The sequence below is a fragment of the Zonotrichia leucophrys genome, chromosome 14 (assembly GCF_028769735.1).
Source record: "Zonotrichia leucophrys gambelii isolate GWCS_2022_RI chromosome 14, RI_Zleu_2.0, whole genome shotgun sequence".
In the NCBI taxonomy this organism is placed as follows: Eukaryota; Metazoa; Chordata; class Aves; order Passeriformes; family Passerellidae; genus Zonotrichia; species Zonotrichia leucophrys.
The window spans coordinates 1,220,470-1,239,333 of NC_088184.1; the positions used below are offsets into that span (position 1 = coordinate 1,220,470).

The 18,864-nt window shown below is 49.5% G+C and overlaps 1 protein-coding gene across 4 annotated transcripts in view; it reads right to left on the minus strand.

The window, feature by feature from the left end:
- The window catches only part of PIGQ (phosphatidylinositol glycan anchor biosynthesis class Q), a 39,043-nt gene extending 21,251 nt beyond the window's left edge, over positions 1-17,792 (minus strand). For 2 of the 4 annotated variants that reach the window (XR_010442019.1, XM_064725746.1), the window contains exons 1-4: positions 16,504-17,194; positions 13,678-14,368; positions 7,985-8,116; positions 6,338-6,458 (exon numbers count right to left, since the gene is read on the minus strand). Coding sequence is in view for 3 of the 4 variants with exons in the window: in XM_064725746.1 (XP_064581816.1) it covers positions 6,338-6,458; positions 7,985-8,116; positions 13,678-14,368; positions 16,504-16,513 (954 nt within the window). In the remaining variant the exon portion in view is untranslated. Of the gene's footprint in view, positions 1-6,337; positions 6,459-7,984; positions 8,117-13,677; positions 14,369-16,503; positions 17,195-17,407; positions 17,536-17,776 lie in introns of those variants that run through there. The other 2 variants (XM_064725747.1, XM_064725748.1) reach the window with 2 other exon arrangements.
- Between the last annotated feature and the right edge of the window lie 1,072 nt (positions 17,793-18,864).

Consider the following 18,864-nt stretch of genomic DNA (forward strand, 5'->3'; position numbering starts at 1 on the left):
AAACCAACGTGAAAAAATCCAAACAGCTGCTTTACAGACAGCTACCTAAATCAGAAATGCACTTTTATTAACTCCTTACTGAATCAAACACAGCAGCTGAGAGGAACCTGAATTGCTTCAGTGGTCTCTGTGCTGGGACCATGGAACTATGTCACCTCTGGCCACCTCTGGAAGGCTTGCACAGTGGGATTTCTTGGGGTAATGAGGGTTCTGGACATGGATGGCAAATGCTGGTGCACAAATCCACTTCTGGGGACAGTCAGGTGAAAAGTCAGAGCTGAGTTTGGGGAAGGCTGTTGGGATTTTAAAAGGGGGGAAGATGGCAGTGCACTAATGGGCAAAAGAGAGTTAATTTTTATAAACAATCTGTGTCTGTTTAGAGCAGGGTAGAAAACACAATTACATAAATGTATTTCATGCACATGCTCTCTTGATACTTTGTGGTGTCCTAGACAATATCCCTGATCTTGCCTATCACACTCTGCAGCCTTCATAGGTACTCATGGCATCCTAGCAACAAAGCAGCCTTGGAATCACTGAGGAAAAACATGAATGGAGGTGCTCCCCACATCACTGAATCAGAAAATCATTGTGGTTGGAAAAGCCCTCTAACATCAAGTCCTATGAACCTTAAACTGCCAGGTGCAGCATTAACTGACAACCCCAAGTGCCACAGCCACATGGCATTTGAACACTTCCAGGGACTCCACCACTGTCCTGGGCAGCCTGTGACAGTGCCTGACCACCCTCTTCATAAAGGAATTTTCCCAATATCCAACTTGAACCTCCCCTGATGCAACCTGAAGCTGTTTCCTCTTGTCCTGTCCCTGTTCCCCAGCTGTCCCCTCCTGTCAGGAGCTGTGCAGAGCCACAAGGTCCCCCCTGAGCCTCCTTTGCTCCAGGCTGAGCCCCTTTCCCAGCTCCCTCAGCCCCTCCTGGTGCTCCTGACCCTTCCCCAGGTCTGTTCCCTTCCCTGGACATGCTCCAGGCCCATGTGCTGTCACTTCACTGCTGCAGAAAAAAACAAACCCCAGCTCTGGGCTTGTTCTTCCCTACCTCAAATGTGTGCTCCAGACTCTTCACTGAGGACTGTTATTCACTTTTTCTGGTGATTTCAGCCCAGGCTGGTGTTGTTTATTGGTTTTATCTCTCCACTCCACTACCCCACACTCCCCTTGCAGTTGGGTGATTTTTCTCCTCAGAACTTCACACCTGCTCTGCTTCCCTGAGCTGAAGCCATTGCTGAGCACCAGTTACCAAGCTGTGAGCTGAGGGAGCTGATAACCTTCAGCAAACAGGTGGGGAAAACATCTGGGAGAAGTGACCTCTTACACTGTCCCACATGGACAGAGATTGTGAGGAAAAGCCCTCTTTCTCCAAAAATCCCACTAACAGCCCACACAAGTGAAGGGCACTGAGAACTACCCACGTGCAGAACCACCAAGCCACACTCCCCAAAGCTGATGCACTGTAGCCTACTTTCCTTATCATTCACATGTATAACTTCCCTGTGGAAAAAAATATTTCCAAGGAGTGGTTCCATTTTCTTTATTAACCAACAGATGCTGGCAAAATGAGTTTGTAAACATTTACTTTTAATGCAGTGGCAAAATTAATGGCTCCATTTCCAACTTCTCCAAAAGGCTTGCCTTTCTATTCCCTTCCTTTTCCATTTGTCTCACTGCAAGCCAGGACTGATTGGATCCCATGGAGCTCACCTCTGTGGCTGAGAAGCGTTTGCTGCTTTATAAATAGATTGGTTTTAATATTTAAAGTGTTGGATTGGTAACTTAGAAAAAGCATTTGGGGATTTTAATGAAATATTTAAATGCTTGAAAGCAGTCCTTCGGCAAGGCTGAGTTTTAGCAGGGAGTATTTCTGGAGGCTGCCAGTCCCAGAGGTGCTGCTAAAGCCTGGCAGGGGCACGTAGCCCTGGGAAGGTGCCCTACATTGCTGGTATTGAGCTGGGCAAAACAGGAGTCCTGCAGCATAACCTTGCAGGTTGTTTTCCAGACAGATATTTTAGGACTGATCAATAGCAAGCAGAATGAGGAAAGGTGACGGTGAGTCCGATTCTCCTCCTGCAGTCATGAATACTGAATGTGGGCATATTAATAAATCAGATACAGTGGTTTGGAAGTGTTTCATAACAGGGTACTGGGACATGACCAAACTGGAGACAGACTGGTGCTAACCAGGGTTAGATGAGCTCACTGTGGAAATATTCTCTTTCCTGTCATGCTCTTCTTCCTAGTTTCCATGTGCAGAGGTAAATGCTGATGTGACATGGCTGGAGAAGGACACACAGGGCACTGTGATGCTCCAGGGAACAGAGCTGGGAAGGGGCTGGAGCCCCAGGAGGGGCTGAGGGAGCTGGGAAGGGGCTCAGCCTGGAGAAAAGGAGGCTCAGGGGGGCCCTTGTGGCTCTGCACAGCTCCTGCCAGGAGGGCACAGCCAGGGGGTCGGGCTCTGCTCCCAGGGAACAGGGACAGGACAAGGGGAAATGGCCTCAAGTTGCACTAGCAGAGGTTTACATTGGATATTGAGAAAATTTCTTCCCTGAAAGGGTGGTCAGGCACTGACAGAGCTGCCTGGGGCAGTGGTGGAGTCCCCATCCCTGGGGGCCCTTGTGGCCAGGGGTTAGGGTGAACACAGGGGTGCTGGGCTGATGGTTGGACTTGGTGATCCTAAAGGTCTTTTCCAGCTTTAAAGGTTCCATCTGGTGCAAGTCAGAGCATGCAGAGGCAAAGCTGTCCCTGTCAGACACACCTGCCCTGTGTCTGTGGCAGGTGGTTGGGGCTCAAAGATACACTATTTTATAAATTAACATCTAAAAATATTTTTCAGGAAGCATCTCTCTGCTGGCTTTGTTTATGGATCAGTGGAACAAGACTGACTAGGAGCATACATCCAATTATCTCCAAGCCCCAGAAAAGCTTTTGCAGGCACAATCTATGATAAATATGTAACTGTTTCAAACAGATTGCAACTTAGGAAAAAGAGACATCAGCAAGGATAAAAGAGATAAAGGAGGAAAAAAAAGGAGATGGTTTATGAGCAGTTCTGTTTAAAACCAGTGCAAATCTTTGAGTCAGGTATTTCTGAAAGAAGGCTGTCTTGTGGAAGGCAAAAGCAAGGACAACCATTGGGAAGCCTGGTGGGATCAAGAGAAGGAGGAAGGTAGGAGTTGTGAGGGCACCTACAGAGAGAAGATTATTCAAGTTTTCCATTTTTGGATTTGAAAGGCTGCTTCAAAAATCAGTCTTTCCTAACAGCTCCTTGCCAGTTACTCCCTGGGTGTCTCTGAATCACATCTGCCTCACTGAGTGACAAAAGCAGCTTGTTATTACAGCCAGCACAGTACAGCTCACCACGCTGGAAAAGTGGGAGCTGCACTCAGAGATGTCTTGTGCAGCATCAACAATTGCCATCCAAGTGCTGATCTGAGATCCATTTTATCAGAGGATAACAAGGGAGGGCCAGGGAACACAGCTTGAGCTCCTGGCAGCAGGCTGAGCTTGTGACCCTGGCAGTGCTGAGAGTCAAAATCACCCACCTGCACTGCTTCCTTCCACAGAAATGTTGGCTGGAAAAAACCCAAGCACTGTACCCAGAGCCCACACAGCTGGGATTTTGTCAATGTTAAAATCAATCAATCAAACCAGTAAGGTTATGTGTTATATAAGGGTAGTCTGTCAATATTAAAATCAATAAGGTTAAAGTGAGGTTATGTATATAGACTTATATAGACAATCTTATAGTTATGTATAGTTATATACATATAGTTATAGTTATACATATATATAGTTATGTATATAGCCTTATTATACATAACAATCTTATTACAGTAGCAACACAGAATATCCTGAGTGGGAAGGGACCCTCAGGGATCATCCAGCCCAGCCCCTGTCCCTGCACAGATCCCCCAACAATCCCACCCTGGGCATCCCTGGCAGCGCTGTCCAAGCTCTCCTGGAGCTCTGGCAGCCCCGGGGCTGTGCCCATTCCCTGGGGAGCCTGGGCAGTGCCAGCACCCTCTGGGCAAATGAGATACCCAATGTTGTATTTACCAACAGACACAGAGATGTGGGGTCAATGCTATCAGCATATCTGGGCACAGCTCACAGCAGAAGAGTGTTAGGGAAGGAGCAGGGGCTCTCTGCACACAGGGAATGCTGAGTTACTGAACTTGGCAACACACAAGCACTTGAGAAAGCCCAGTGATGGGAATAATGCAGACCAGATGGACACTCAGCAGCAGAGAGGAAACCCACTGCTGAATGGCTGAGGGGAGATTTTGCTGTCATACTGGAAAAGAAGTGGTGCTGGCTTGCACACCACATGCTGAAGTCATTGGTATATTTTGGGATCACTCAGATCTGCATTTTTTAAGGCCTGCATATAATGCATATAAATCAATGCCCAGCAAAGGGAGTAAAAAGACTCCAAACGATTTTATGTCCACAATCTTATATGCCTGAAAGAAGAAACTAAGGCTGGAAAAAAGAAGAGTTGTGAATGGCCTGAACTGATAAGCCAGGAAAAACAGGGAAGAAAGGCACTGAGTGGCTATCAGCCCCCCCAGCCATGCAGGAGTCAGCACTTCCAGGAATGAAAGCAAACAGCTCCTGGTGATAGCCAGGTACCAGAGTCCACACACGGAGGAGGAGACTTGCTGATGACAGCTGTCACTATGAGGCAAAAGTTGAGTGACAGATGAGCTAAATTACTGAAAGAGGAACAAACAAGCAACCCTCACAAGAAAGCCTGTCCAGGACAGGTGCTGGGGTTGGACACACCTTGGGCACGGAGAGTGTCCATCTGCCAAAGACACTGGGCAGATGGAATCCCTCCCAGAGCCACCTGTGCAACCAGGAATGCAGCCAAAGCCACTTCCCTGCACACTTGTTAAGAAATCAGATTTCTGAGAGCTGGGCACTTCCAGTAATCCCAAAGGGAAAGCTCTAGAGAATTTAAACTTCTCCAGCTGAAATATCTGTAAGGGAAAAGATGTAGGATTAAGGCTTAGAAGAATATTTGCAGTGTATAGCTCAAACACAAGACCAAGTGTCCTGCAACAAATGTGCTTCTCCCTACCCACCAGCACTGCTGAGTAGTGCCTACAGCACACATGCTGTCCTTAAAGGTTTGACTATGAAAGATAAGAAAACCAATAGTCCTGATCCACAGCTATGCTGGACAATCCATACATGCTTTCTGCAAGTCCAGCAAGTACAAGAATGATCAGAGACCTTGCAATAATTAAGGAGTTCAACATGGACCACAAAGACTGTCGTCAAAGGAAATGTGAGGTCTTCCCAGGAAATGCAGCATAAGTAGGAAAAATAAACAATTGCTGGGATTTTCTGATCAAATCAAATTCTTCTCAACCAAGAAGCTGGAGAAAGAGCAGAGAGAAGACATTCTCCAGCTGCTAGAATGGAAAGAGTCATGTAGAAATGAAAGAAAAGTGGGCAGAGAAAGGATTAGGCTGTGCAGCTGCATGGCAGGGCTCAAAATTGGCTGCACATGTAATCCCAAGACACAGAAGCTCTTAAAAGAGAGCTGACCTCAGATTAGTGGTCTGGTCTCCAGCCTCTGAAGTACATTATATGTTCCTTACTGCCACTAAACAGATATGCTGGAGCTCTGCATCTAAAGTGAACCACCAGAAGAGCAGGACAGTGTGGGTCACACCAGCTACCCGTGAATTTCTGCTGATGTTGGGGGATTTCAGTGGGCAAGAGGAGTTATGTTTAAGCAAATCACAACACACAGCAGGTTTTCCTAGTCTGGCCATATCCCAGAGCTCTAGGCAGGATTTCAGGTGTTTGTACCCTGACCAGCAAAGCCTTTGGACTTCCCCATGAAACTCCTTCCACAAGCATAGCTGCACTGCTTATCATATTTGACTTTCCAGCAGTTTATCAGACTCAACCCAGGTTACAGCTTTTTTTTCACCACGAACAACCCATATAGCAACAACCTGAGGACACTTTCTGTCGACTCCAGAAAAAAAGAAAATAAAATAAAAGCACTATGGCTCCATAACCACCCAACATGCAGCTGCAGAGCTCTGTCCAAGCCATAATTGTTCCTTTAGAAGTTTGAGGAGCCCTCCCATAAACATCTAATTACTATTCACAGCACATGCAAAGCAGAGCTGAGTTTCTTTCGAGCAGCCCCAACAGGCCTGATTTGAAGATTTCACTGTTCTTGAGGAGACCTAATTTGCATGACTTCAGACAGGTCTCTCAGAAAGCTTGTGTGAGAGGCATTGCTTCCTTACCAACCAACCCAGAGCAGGTGAAAGGGGATCAGATTTGGCCAGACTTACATCAGCCACAGGGATGAGGGTGTCAGCAAGGTGACCAATGCGGTTCTTCCTGTACAGCCACGACATCAGCAGTATCCCCAGGGCCACATCAATCAGCAGAGACACAAAGATGTTGGCTTTCCTGCAGGCAGGACACAGAGAAACAGAGTTAAAGGAAGGACAGTGTTTAATGTTTCAATGACAGTTGTTGGCTTTGCTTATGTAGCACCTTTAATGTCCCAGGGACACCAGGACAACTCACTGAAGAGGAACAATTTTGGAATCTTTTCACTTCCATTGGTGCTCCTGTAGCCAAGCACAGGAGAGGTTTGCTCAGCCTGCAGAAGGGAAGACTGGGGGGAGATCTCCCAGCTGTTTACAGCTCTCTCCTGAGTAGCAGCTCCAAACTGTGACAGGACCCAAAGGAACAGCTGGAGCTGTGCCAGGGCAGGTTTAGGTTGGATATCAGGAAAAGCTCTTCCCCCAGATGTGCTGGCATTGCCCAGGCTCCCCAGGGAATGGGCACGGCCCCAGGGCTGCCAGAGCTCCAGGAGAGCTTGGACAGCACTGCTAGGGATGACCAGGGTGGGATTGTTGGGGTGTCTGTGCAGGGCCAGGGGCTGGATGATCCCTGAGGGTCCCTTCCCACTCAGGATATTCTGTGATTCCATGATTCTAAACTCAGAGCCACTCAGAGCCTGCCACATCACAAAACCTTTCTTAGTATAGAGCAAAGAGGGGATTGAAGCTACAAAGAGGAATGTTAGAGAGAAAGGTATATACACACTCAGGGGGGATTTACCAATTACCTGTACCAAGGGCAGCTGCACTTGGCACATCCACACTGAGATCAGATGGCTTTCCCAGACAAGGCAATAAATAGTGGTTTTGGGTTCATACACAAACCCAGAAGAGCTGCTGGGCTGCCCCTTCCTCACTGAATGGAATTCCATGACGTGAGTTACTCAGGAATCAGACAGAACAATCACAGTTACTTTCGGCCTTCAAATCTGTTAATCTATTTTAAGTGTTCCCTGGGAGTCTATTACTGCAGGATCAGAGAATCACACAGAACAAGCCTGGCTGTGGAAGAGCTGTAGGGCATCCAGTATCTGTCTCAGATCTCTGCTCTGTTCCTCTCACTGTGCTGCATGTTTGCTTTTTCTCTTACACTTTGTTACTGTTCTAACAGTGTAACTGGAGTCTCTGGTCTGCAGTTTCTGCACAAAAAGCTTTCCCAAAAGAGTGGGTGAAGAAGGGGAGCATTTAAACCTTTCTGCTCTTATGGGAAATGCCACTGAACACTGATGGATGCCCATGGTTGACAGCAGCACATGTAAAAGCAATGAGCCTGTGGGAGTAGTGACAGCAAAGCACTCACACATGGGTGCAGCACAAGCTTTTGGGGTGCAATATCCCAGTTGTCTTTCCTGAGCTAGGGAAAAAGGCAGGTATCTGGAAAAAGGCATGATTAACACATAAAAATACAAATATACATGCATATGAATAGAGTGTAGAGTAAAGATATGCAAACTAGCAGGGAATAGAGGAACATGATAGGGTGCAGTGAGGGCCTAGTACTGTCCAGGCATGGGATACATGGCTTGGGCTCCCCACAAGAGACAGGAATAGAGCCAAGACACACCTAACTTTACATGTACTCCATACCTCATCAGCTGATTTTGGTTTTGAGCCTTCTTGTTGCTGCTGATGACCTGGAGGTGCTGCAGGCGGTGTCCCAGCTGCTCACAGGTTGAGAGTTTGCTCCACAAGAAAGACAAAGGCCAAAACTTCAGCACCCTGCAAAACACACGGGAATGTCTCCTCTTGCCTTTGCCATGGTGCAGGCAGGCCAGCATCCAACATCCATGCAAAACACTCAGTGTGAAGTTAAGGTTGGGCAACCAGAGCTGGTGATTAGATGTTAATGACTCCCTGAAAGGTTAAAAGAATTAAGGCAGCCTTGCCAGACCAAGATATGCAGACAACCCAAGCTCTCATTTGCACTCTGTCAAACCATGTCTCACTCTTCCAAGGAAGCCACAAGGCAATCCTGATCCCAACCTCTGCTTTGGATACATCACTGGGCTTGCACAGTGCTCCAGTCTCCAGGAGAGCAGAGTCAAGTTGTGTTCAGTGCAACAATTCAACATGGTGTAACTGCTGCACAGACCCCAGTGTTACTCATCACTGATCCTGGAATGGGTTGGGTTGGAAAGGACCTTAAAGCTCATCTGATTCCACCCCCTGCCATGGCAGGGACACCTCCCACTGTCCCAGGCTGCTCCCAGCCCTGCCCAGCCTGGCCTTGGGCACTGCCAGGGATCCAGGGTGGGCACCCTGTGCCAGGGCCTGCCCACCCTCCCAGGGAACAATTCCCAATTCCCAGTTCCCAATATCCCATCCATCCCTGCCCTCTGGCAGTGGGAGCCATTCCCTGTGTCCTGTCCCTCCATCCCTTGTCCCCTCTCCCTCCCAGTCCCTCTCCCTCCCTCACATCTCCTGGAGCCCCTTTAGGCACTGGAAGTGACTCTAAGGTCCCCCCAGAGCAGGCAGCTCCCCAGGTGAACCCCTCCAGCTCTCCCAGCCTGGCTCCAGAGCAGAGGTGATCACAACTCTCTGTGTGGTGTGAGCCTGGTATATAAAACAGCTGTGCCCTCCATGCAGTTTATGTCCCTTCCCCCCTGCTTTTCTTTTTTCTTCCACTTGATCCTGCTCTTCTTTTTTTTTTTTTTTTTTTTTTTTTATTACTTCCAAATTCTTTTTTCAGGGTCTTCACTTCTACCTTCTCTCCACTGCCTTGCAGTGACCAGCATTATGTAGGTAACCAACTTTTAGCATTTAATTAGGTTTCAAAGTTAACATCCACATTAGGCCTGTAGGGGAGGAAACAGTCACAAGGTTCTTTTCTTATGACTCAGAAGAAAAGTACAAAATGATGCTCAATTATTTTGGGGAGTTACTTTTATTACCACACAACCTATAAAGCAAGGATAGTTGGTGATTTGTGCAGGCTGAAGTGACACAGCACTGGGAGCAGGCTGGTCACAGAAACCACAGCAACACATGGCACCAGGTTTGGTCTGGGGGATAAATTCTAATGTGACCATAATTTGGATCAGTTCTGTACACAGGAGTACACCAGCCAGTGCAGTTGTTGCACTATTTTCACTGTGTTTTACTGGCTTTTGTTACAGGTCCAGGAATCCATGGTCACTTTTAGTCACTTTATCTACTCCCCTGTGCTGCTCTGGCACTGTTTTTCAGGTTACATTCATTTCACACATATCACTATTCCTTGTATTCTGCTTCACTCTGGAAATTGCACAGCTGCTTGGACCATTCCTGAGCAGGGCCTGGAGATGGATGTCCCTGCAAACTGTGTGTGCCTTGCATGGATTTCACCCAGAGCCTGCCAGCCCATGCCCAGCAGCAGATGCCTCCACAACAGGCCAGGATGGGCACACTGGGCTGCCCACTGCTATTTATACAATTCACACCAATCACAAAGGTACAGCTCCTCCAAACCCTGCTCAGTCCCCTGGGGCTGCTGTCCCTTTCCTCCCCACACCCTCCTGAGCCCTTTGAACCCCACTTTGTGCATCATTTGTCAGCTGAAGGACCAGAGTGCTGAAGTCCCCCTCTTCCCCCTCCCTCCCCATTCAAATTTCAGACACATTGGGTTTGAAGCACACGCAGTGTACTGTGAATCATTCTTAATTTGAGGTCTCCAAGTTACTCAGCTCTGCTACAGCCTCCCACCTTGGAGACAAATGAATGCACTGTTCCTCAGCTGACTTGTCAGGAGGAGGGAGCTGGGGCGGTGGAGAAAAGAGCAGTGCAGGGGAGGGAGAGGGGGTGACTGCTCTGGCCACGGATCACACACACCTGGCCTCACAGATTCACCAAGACACCACAGCAGATGAGTTTTCCCTTCCAATTATGCCCCAGCTCAGTGGTTACAAACTCTGGTGTGGCAAAACTTGACTAGAGCAGAGAATTGCACTTGAAATGTAAAGAAGGGGAAGGAGGAACGCTCTACCTGTGGGATTATGTACAGATGGCTGAAGGTGAAGAATTATGGGTCAAACACCAGCTGCCAGACCGTGTCAGCTCAGGCAGAAAGCAGCAGCTCTGGGGCCTGTGCCACACCACACACTCACTGGGTGAGAGCCCCAGCCTCTCTCAGCAGTGGGTGGCTCTCACCAGCCATGGCTGCTCCTCAAGCTGGAGGCAGCCAGCCCCTGGCTCACCCGTCTGACACCCCCAGAAGGATGGAGAGAAAGGACAGGCTGCTGCTGTCTGCCTGAGGAATGTCTTGCACAAATGGGAATGACTCCCAAAGCAACCTCAGAGCACCAAAACATTGTGCAGCCTGCAATGGTTCAGCTCCTCAACTGGACACCATGGGCCCAAAAACACATCCCAGGGATGTCCCTGTCTGTGCCACAACTGACTCTCTTTTCACTCACCACCACAAGCACAGCCCCTATTCCACTCACATAGTTTCACATACATACACATTATTGAAATAAAAATACAAACATACTGCAAAAAGCTCAATAGAGCAGCTGCAAGATGTGCTATGGGAACTCTCCTCTCTGTGAGGACTGAGGAAGAAAGCAAAAAATATTCCTTGTGTGGTCTCCTACCCCTTTGCACATTGACTGTGCATTGCCAGAAATACTCCCACTTGTTTACAACACACTGTATAGAACCATTTTCAGGACTTCAATGGAAAACCAACCAGATAAAAACACCCAACAAAAATCTAGTCATGTTGTGTCATTGCATTATCTAAGCAGCAGGAGATCTTTGGGGTATTTCCAAATATATGGAATTTTTGCAATAAATTAACATAGCCTCCATGAGTAAGCCTTGATTTTCCAATTCATTTTTTTCCCAAGAGTGAGAGGGGAATTTTCAGATATCAGATGAAAAGCAATCTTTCTGAATCTGGATCACATGCAAATATTAAGCTCCATTAACCAGACCCCCTGTGTGTTTTCTTGCTCCTTGCTAGAAACTGCAGGAGCAGTGCCTCCCTTTGGATGAGGAATTGGAGGTGTTTATAAACAGACTTTTTAAAAACAAGCACATGGAATTTATTGCCTCAAGACTAAAACATCCTAACGTCCCCAAGAGCAGAGACCTTCAGGGACAATGAGAATGCTGCCCCCAAGTTCCTCGGAAGCAGAATCGCAATGGCCACCCCTCAGCACACGGTGGTGCTGCAGAAATGCCTTAACTCAGGATGTGCAGGACCTGGGAACACGGGGTGAGCTTGGAGGGATGGCAGCGACTCACTCCCTGAGATTGCCAACACTGCTGCCCTGCAAATACACAACAGGGGCATAGCCAAAAATCCCCAAAGCTCCTCAGCCTGAGAGGACATTGCTGATCTCTTGCTTTAGCCTTTCAAAGCTGACTATCCCTTAACATCACAAAAAAAAAAAAACCAGATAGAAAAAAGTCCTGTGACCTGAAGGAGAAAAAAATCAGTAAATCTTATTTTATGGGATGTCCTGTCCCGGCATGGGGAGGAGGGGACTGGAAGGACACCTGCATGTGACATCTTGAACTCTCCGTGCCTCGAGTATGTTGGCATGAAGGAGGTTGTACCACACATCATGTGGTACAAAATGGAACCAAATCCCTTTAAATGACTTAGAAGGTCAAGCAGGAGACTTGTTATAAAGCCAGGCACTAATCTCTGTTCTCCAAGTTTGATGTTTTAAAACACATAGGAGATAAGTAAATGCAAAGTTGATACTGGGGGTGAATAAAACAAAGGAGAGAGAAAGCTCTGCCTCCCAAGGTTGAGGACAGGCTCAGTGTTGGTTTGGGCACAGCAAGCCTTGCATTCTGCCTGCTGCCAGGTACAGCTGGCTGCTGCTCTACCTCAGAACATCCATCCTGGCCCTAGGAAAAGCTGAAGTCAGAATTCCTGAGAAGCTGGGTAGCAGCTATCTGGGCCCAACCTGCCACTGAGCTTGAGCTCCCAACTTGTGTTTAGACTGCAGACTGAGACTGGATGCCAGCAAGGCTTGAGCTGAACCTGACTCCAAGCCTGGCCTGAATCCTGGCACCAGTTGAGGTGGGACCAAGCGAGACCTGAAAAGAATCATCCTGTCTGTGGTGAGGGCACACAGGCAGAAAAAGGACTTTTAAATCTGACTCCAAATCTTCTGCCCAACCACAAAGTTGTGACTTAATCACCATTAAGAACCAGTAACACACAGTATCTACAGAGCAATTCCAGGACACAGGGTCCTTGGTGATATCAGGTTTGAATCTCAATCTCTTCCAATAATCCAAAACTGGACAGTTTTTCTTTTGTGTACCAGACTGTGTAACCCAACTGCTCAGAAAATTTTTGCATGGGAAGAGTTTCACTGTGATTCTTTTACAACTGTATCACACAATTGGAAACCTGTTAAATACCTCCATTCCTTTAGGCTGTACTTTAAAAGATTTATCCATGAATATAGTAGTAGCTGTTATCAAAATTTCATCAATTACAGTTTCTTCTTGCAGCTTAGAACCAGAACTCCACTCTCCTCTCTGTCACAACCTCTCCAGGCAGCTGCAGTGGTGGAATCACCATCCCTGCAAGTATTTAAAAAACATGTGGCACTTGGAAACATGGGTTAGTGGTGGCCTTGGCAGTGCTGGCTTAATTGGACTTGATGATCTTAGAGGGCCTTTCCAAGGTAAATGATTCCATGATTTTAAGTTTCTTCCCTGCAAATCTGCTCAGAATCAGCTTTCAGTCCAAGCACTTGTCACGTATTACATTTGGAGCATCCTATTCAAGCTCACAGTTGTGAGAACAGGATTTCACCAAGGATTCAGGCTGAGCAGTAATCCCTCTAAACTTCTGTAAAGTGCCAAGGTTGCAGCACCACAGTCTCTTGGAGAGAGGATGGATTTAGAAACAGTATTTGGATTTAGAAACAGTATTTGCTGATGTTTCACAGCTGCAGAGGGAGTCACAGCAAGCAGGGAGGAGGGAGTCCCCGGCTATGGAGACTAAGGACAGCCTCATGTCATTCTGTCAGCTATAGAATAGCTGGAAATCCACTGTTTCAGCTGTGATGAAACTGAAGCAGGGCTGAACTATCCCTGCTGCAAATGGGGAGGACATTGATGCCTCCCCAGAAAACCTCCCAGCTCCATGAAGAGCTCTGAGGAAGCCTCTGGCCTTGTGCTCCACTCCAACAGGACCTCTTGCAGCAGCCTGTTTCCAACAGAACAATCTTGTATCACATTTCTGACTGGGGTTGAGCAGTAGTCCTGCAAAGCCTAACCAAGAATTCCATTTCCAGGCAGAACAAGCTGGGCGATGTCACATCACCTACCTGCTCCTGCAGATCCCAGAGAGCAGAGAGAGCAGGAGTGTCAGCAGCATGCAGGCAGGCACAGAGGCCTGCTTCAGCAGCTCCACGATGATGCTGGCCTCCACCCCCTCCGACTGCCAGTGGGTCAGCTTGATGGGCCCCTCGTCGTACCTGTCTGTCATGAACAGCACCTGGCTCCTGGCCACCGTGTCAAAGATGGCCGAGAGCTTTGAGGCATCCTCTGCCCCCTGGCCAGCTGTGTCCAAAGGGGGGTGCAGATGGGAAAGCATGACCTTGCGCTGGTCATAGTACACCAAGATGATTTCTTCCTCCTGAGGGTTCTTAGAGTGCTTCTGAAGGACAGAACAGCTCCAGAATTTGCTGTCTCCCTCTTTGCTTATCTGGATCCATGGCTCATGGCAGAATATGGTCCCAAGGTCTTCCAAGAACTCACTGAGACTCTCTTCTTTCTCCTGTTTGCTATTGCTCCATGAGCCAAGCACAGAAACACTGACTTTAGTCACACGCTGGACTTCCCCAAGGTACTGCTTCACCTGCACAGGGATGAAGGGGAAGTGCACCACAGCAAGGATGACAGCAGAGTTCTGCTCCGAGATCCAGCGGCCGATCAAAATGCCGCTGTCTGCTGAGGAGCAGCACGATGGAAAGAACACCTTCAGTACCATGGCAGTGACACTGCAGGGACACACACCTGTCAAAAAACACAAAAATTCAACTTGAGCATGGTGAGTAAATGCAAAGAAAATCTGAGCTGGCCTAAGCCACCAGAGAGGGGAACTAAGCACGTTCAAAAACACTAAGCCCAACCACATGAATAATGCCATCAGTGACAGCCAACAGCCATACACACGTTCAGGGGGTTCCTGATGATCTGCAGTCTTTGAAGTGAGGGAAGGTGAGCCTGGAGTTTCCCTGTAAAGCCCTTCTCCCAGCCTGGAAATGCCTTTCATGGTGGTACACAGATAAGCACAGCCCATCAGACCAGCCAGGACCTGGCATTCACCCAGCCTTAGATCTTGGATCCCATATTGCATGTGCTGGAGCACCTCCTAGAGAAGGGACTACATCACAGCTCACCATGGTGCCTCTGGGGAGTATTTCCTGCTGCTACCAACAATCAAACACTGGATCAGTCTCCTTTACCACCTTACAACCCAGACCTCTGCAGCAAACTCACAGAGCAACCTTGATCCCATCACTCAGCTCCTCTTGCCTCACTCCTCTCATCTGGAAACTGAGACGATAACTTTGGCAGAAGGGGCTACAGTGATTAATTGAAGTAGTTTTAATTCATTAGATTCAACAGCCTAAAAAATGAAAAGCACCTCTACTTTATCGGTGCTCTTTATCTTTAGTGCTTTCCTCCTCCTCATTAAGAACACATCTCAGTGGCCTTGGGAGCCTTTTGCAGAAAGGAGCTTTGAGGCAGTTGACAGTGTCTCTTTAAATAAGGTGGAGGTTTCTAACAGGGCTGTAATTGCAGTAAGGAGGGCGCTGGCGCAGAACAGCAGCATCCGGCCCCGCTGTCCTTTCCTGTCCTTCAGAGCTGGGTGAGGGATGTGGAACTCCACAGGCCCCCGAGGCTGCTCCTCTGCAGGGACCAGTCAGTTGGAAAGGGAGCACAGAGGGGATTTACAGCAGGGACAGAGGATGCACAGCAGGAAGGGCCTGGTGGCTTTTTCCTCTCCCTTCAGAGAGGAGAGCTGAGCCAGGAAAGCTCAGCACCTGGAATTTCCTACAGCACGGAGGGATGGAGGAGCAGTTACAGGGAGTGATTAACCTCTGGGGTTAATCACTCACAGTGGGGTAATCAAGGAGTTGTGGACTCCCCATCCCTGGCAGCATCCAAGGCTGGGTTGGATGGGGCTTGGAGCAACCTGGGACAGTGGGAGGTGTCCCTGCCCATGGCAGAGGTGGAACGAGATGGTCTGTAAGGTTCTCTCCATGTCAAACCATTCTATGATCTATGATTCTTCTGAGATCCTGCTTCCTCACAGACTCCAGGTCTCTGAGGTTATCCCTCGGGTCAAAGAGGGAGAAATGAAGTCCCTCTGTGGCCTCCAGATCTTGCTGGGGTTGGAGAATCCCTGGAGCAGCAAGAGCCAGTGCTGAGTGCATTCAGGACCTGCAAACACTGCGCTTCCAGCACCACACTGCCAACAAAATCCCTCAGGAGAGGGAAGTCTTGGGATATACTTTGCAGTTTTGCAGTAAAAGGGAATATTGAGCCCAAGAAAAAATATCAAAGACAACCCCATGATGTTTTTCCTATTGAAAGAGGGAGAGCTGTTGTGAGTATTGCTACAAGAGACTCTCAGTGTCTATGCACGGCTGTCCTTAAAGGTCTGTCCATCCACTGGACATTTCAGAGAGGAACTGTCAACTGACTCTTCATATACACACTTATTTTTCACTGAGATTGTTTTTAAAGATAGCCACAATCCTCTGGGAAAGCTTCTCATGGAGCAGAAACACTTGCCATCCTTGTCTTCTCTAGTTTGTGAATTCCTCCTCTTACATCTTCTCCAACTTTTAAAATTAACATAGTTTTATGCATGCAACTCCTCTGGCTATAGCTCAGGTCAAATGATCTGCCCCTTGGCTGCTTGAAACATGGCAGAGAAGATTCTGATATGATTTTCAGGCTGTACAAAATATCTTGATAGTTGAAAACCTGGCTGATCAACTATTGTTATGTTAATGTTCTCATATTCCCAAATCCACGACTTGTCATTCATCCACCTCATTCATTTCAACAGACCGAAATATCAAATGTCATCACAGTCAACTGCTTCACTGCTGCTAATTTTAACAGAAAAATCTTACCAATGCTCATGCAGTCCCTGTTTGTAAAGTGCCTAAAATCTTTGAGATCCACCTATTTCTGCTGAAAACATCCACCTTTCCCTGAGAGCACCAATGCAATGATCCCAGGTCACCAAAACAAACAAAATAAACACCACCTAAAATGTGTTAATGCAACAAATGAATACAGAACCCCAGGGCTGATTATTCCAGAACTTTGGTTAGAAAAGCAAAGGTGAATGGTGGGATGTGGCCACAGTCTCACCCCAGAGGCTGTCCTGTGGCCACAGGGTGCCAAGGGGGACTGATCCCATGGCACACCCACACCTGAGCATCCCACGATCCTTGCAGGAGGGTTAGGGCCAGGATCTAAAGAATCATAGAACCATGGAATTGTAAAGCTTGGAAAAGCCCTCTAAGACCACCAAGTCCAGCCATTCCCCCAGCAGCACCACCCCCACTAAGCCATGTCCTCAAGTGCCACATGCACACGGCTTTTTGAGCACTTCCAGGGCTGGCATTCCACCACTGCCCTGGGCAGCCTGTGACCGTGCCTGAGCATGCTTTGCATGAAGAAATTTCCCCATCTATCCTATCTATACACAAATTAAACCTCTCCTGGCACAACTTAAACCCATTTCCCCTTGTCCTGTCTCCGTTCCCTGGGAGCAGAGCCCGACCCCCCCGGCTGTCCCCTCCTGTCAGGAGCTGTGCAGAGCCACAAGGTCCCCCCTGAGCCTCCTTTTCTCCAGGCTGAGCCCCTTCCCAGCTCCCTCAGCCCCTCCTGGTGCTCCAGCTCCTTCCCAGCTCTGTTCCCTCCCCCAGACACGCTCCAGCCCCTCAGTGTTGCGAGGAGCCCGGCGGGGCCTCCCCGGTGCCCGCGCAGGCCCCGCGCCCGGCCCGGCCCGGCCCGCCCCGCTCCTACCGCCCGCTCCGCTCCGCCGCTTCCGCCCGCGGTTGCTCGGAGACGCCGCTGCCGCCGGGCCGTGCAGCGGGACGGGCCCGGCCGGCGCCGCCACCCGCCGCCCGCGTTCCGCGGTGCCCCGGCTCCCGGCTTCCCGCTCCCAGCTCCCGGCCTGCCGGGCCCCGCCGGCCCCGCTCCCGGCAGCGCCGCTCCCCGGGCTCGTCCCGGCGCCTTCCCGCGGGCCCCGAGAGCGGCGGGGCCGCCTGAGCCGCGCGATAAGGAGCGGCAGTGCCCCCGCCTGCCCGGCCACCGCCCGCCTGGAGCGGGGCCAGGGGCTCGGCCGTGCTCACGGGACACTCCTGGCTCCATCCCCACAGGCTGGGGGCTCACCTGTGCTCACAGGACATCGCTGTCCTCTGTTCCCAAAATCGAGGGGCTCCACTGTTCCCACAAGACCCTGCTGTCGCTCATTCCACAGGCCAGGCACCTTTCCATGTGGGACCCCATTGTCCCTCATCCCCAAAGTCCAAGGACTCACCTTTCCATGTGGGACCTCATTGTCCCTCATCCCCCAAGTCCGAGGGCTCACCTTTCCTCAGGGACCGCCGTTGTCCCCCATCCCAGTGGCGAGGGACTCGGCGGTGCTGATGGGACCCTCTTGACCCCCATCCTGACCGCCCCAGTGGATGCCTGGCCCAGCAGAGGCCCGCGGGTGCCCACAGGTGCCCAAGAGCTCCATCCTGTGATCCGACAGTGGGCTTGGGCCAGTGAGCTTGGGAAGATGCTGGGCAGCGTGAGAAGGTCCCACATGGAAAGGGAGAGCAGGTGCAGAAGTGGGAGTGGGCTAGATAAAAGGTTTGGGGTTTTCATTTTAGTTGTTGGATGCCACAGAATTGGAAATAAGATGGGGGAGATTAGTTCTTCTGGGAGGGAACTCAGCTTCCTGGGACTGACCAGGCTGATCTCGCTGTTCCTGCAGATCATGCAGCCCTGCTTGCCTCACTCTGCAAGGAAAGGAGTCCTGGAGAGCCCCACGGGGTGTCTGCTGTGTTCAGAGCCCGTTCCAGGGCCAGGAGGGAGCAAGGCCTTCTCCAGGCATCATTTGGGATGAAAGGTGGTGACTTGGGTCTGGGACATCAGCAGAGACCCAGGAGTCCATAAGTTCCATGCCCACACCGAGGGCTGGAGCGGGGAGAGGAAAACGCCCGTGTCTGTGCCGGCACACCCTGCACACCTTCCCCTGGCCCTGCAGATAAAGGCAGCAGACTCTGCCTTTATCGTGGCTCTGAGCCCTCCTCTCCAGAGGACAACAGGGCAGTTCCCACCCCAGGATGTGGGCCAGTGTGAGGAGTTCCACGATTCCATATGAAACGTACTCTGTGTAGTGGTTGTTGCTTCCCTGTAGAGGTCAGGAATGCAGCACAGAAGGAGTTACCTTCATTTTACCCTTTTCCTGAAGTCTGCTGCAGACCCAGTGT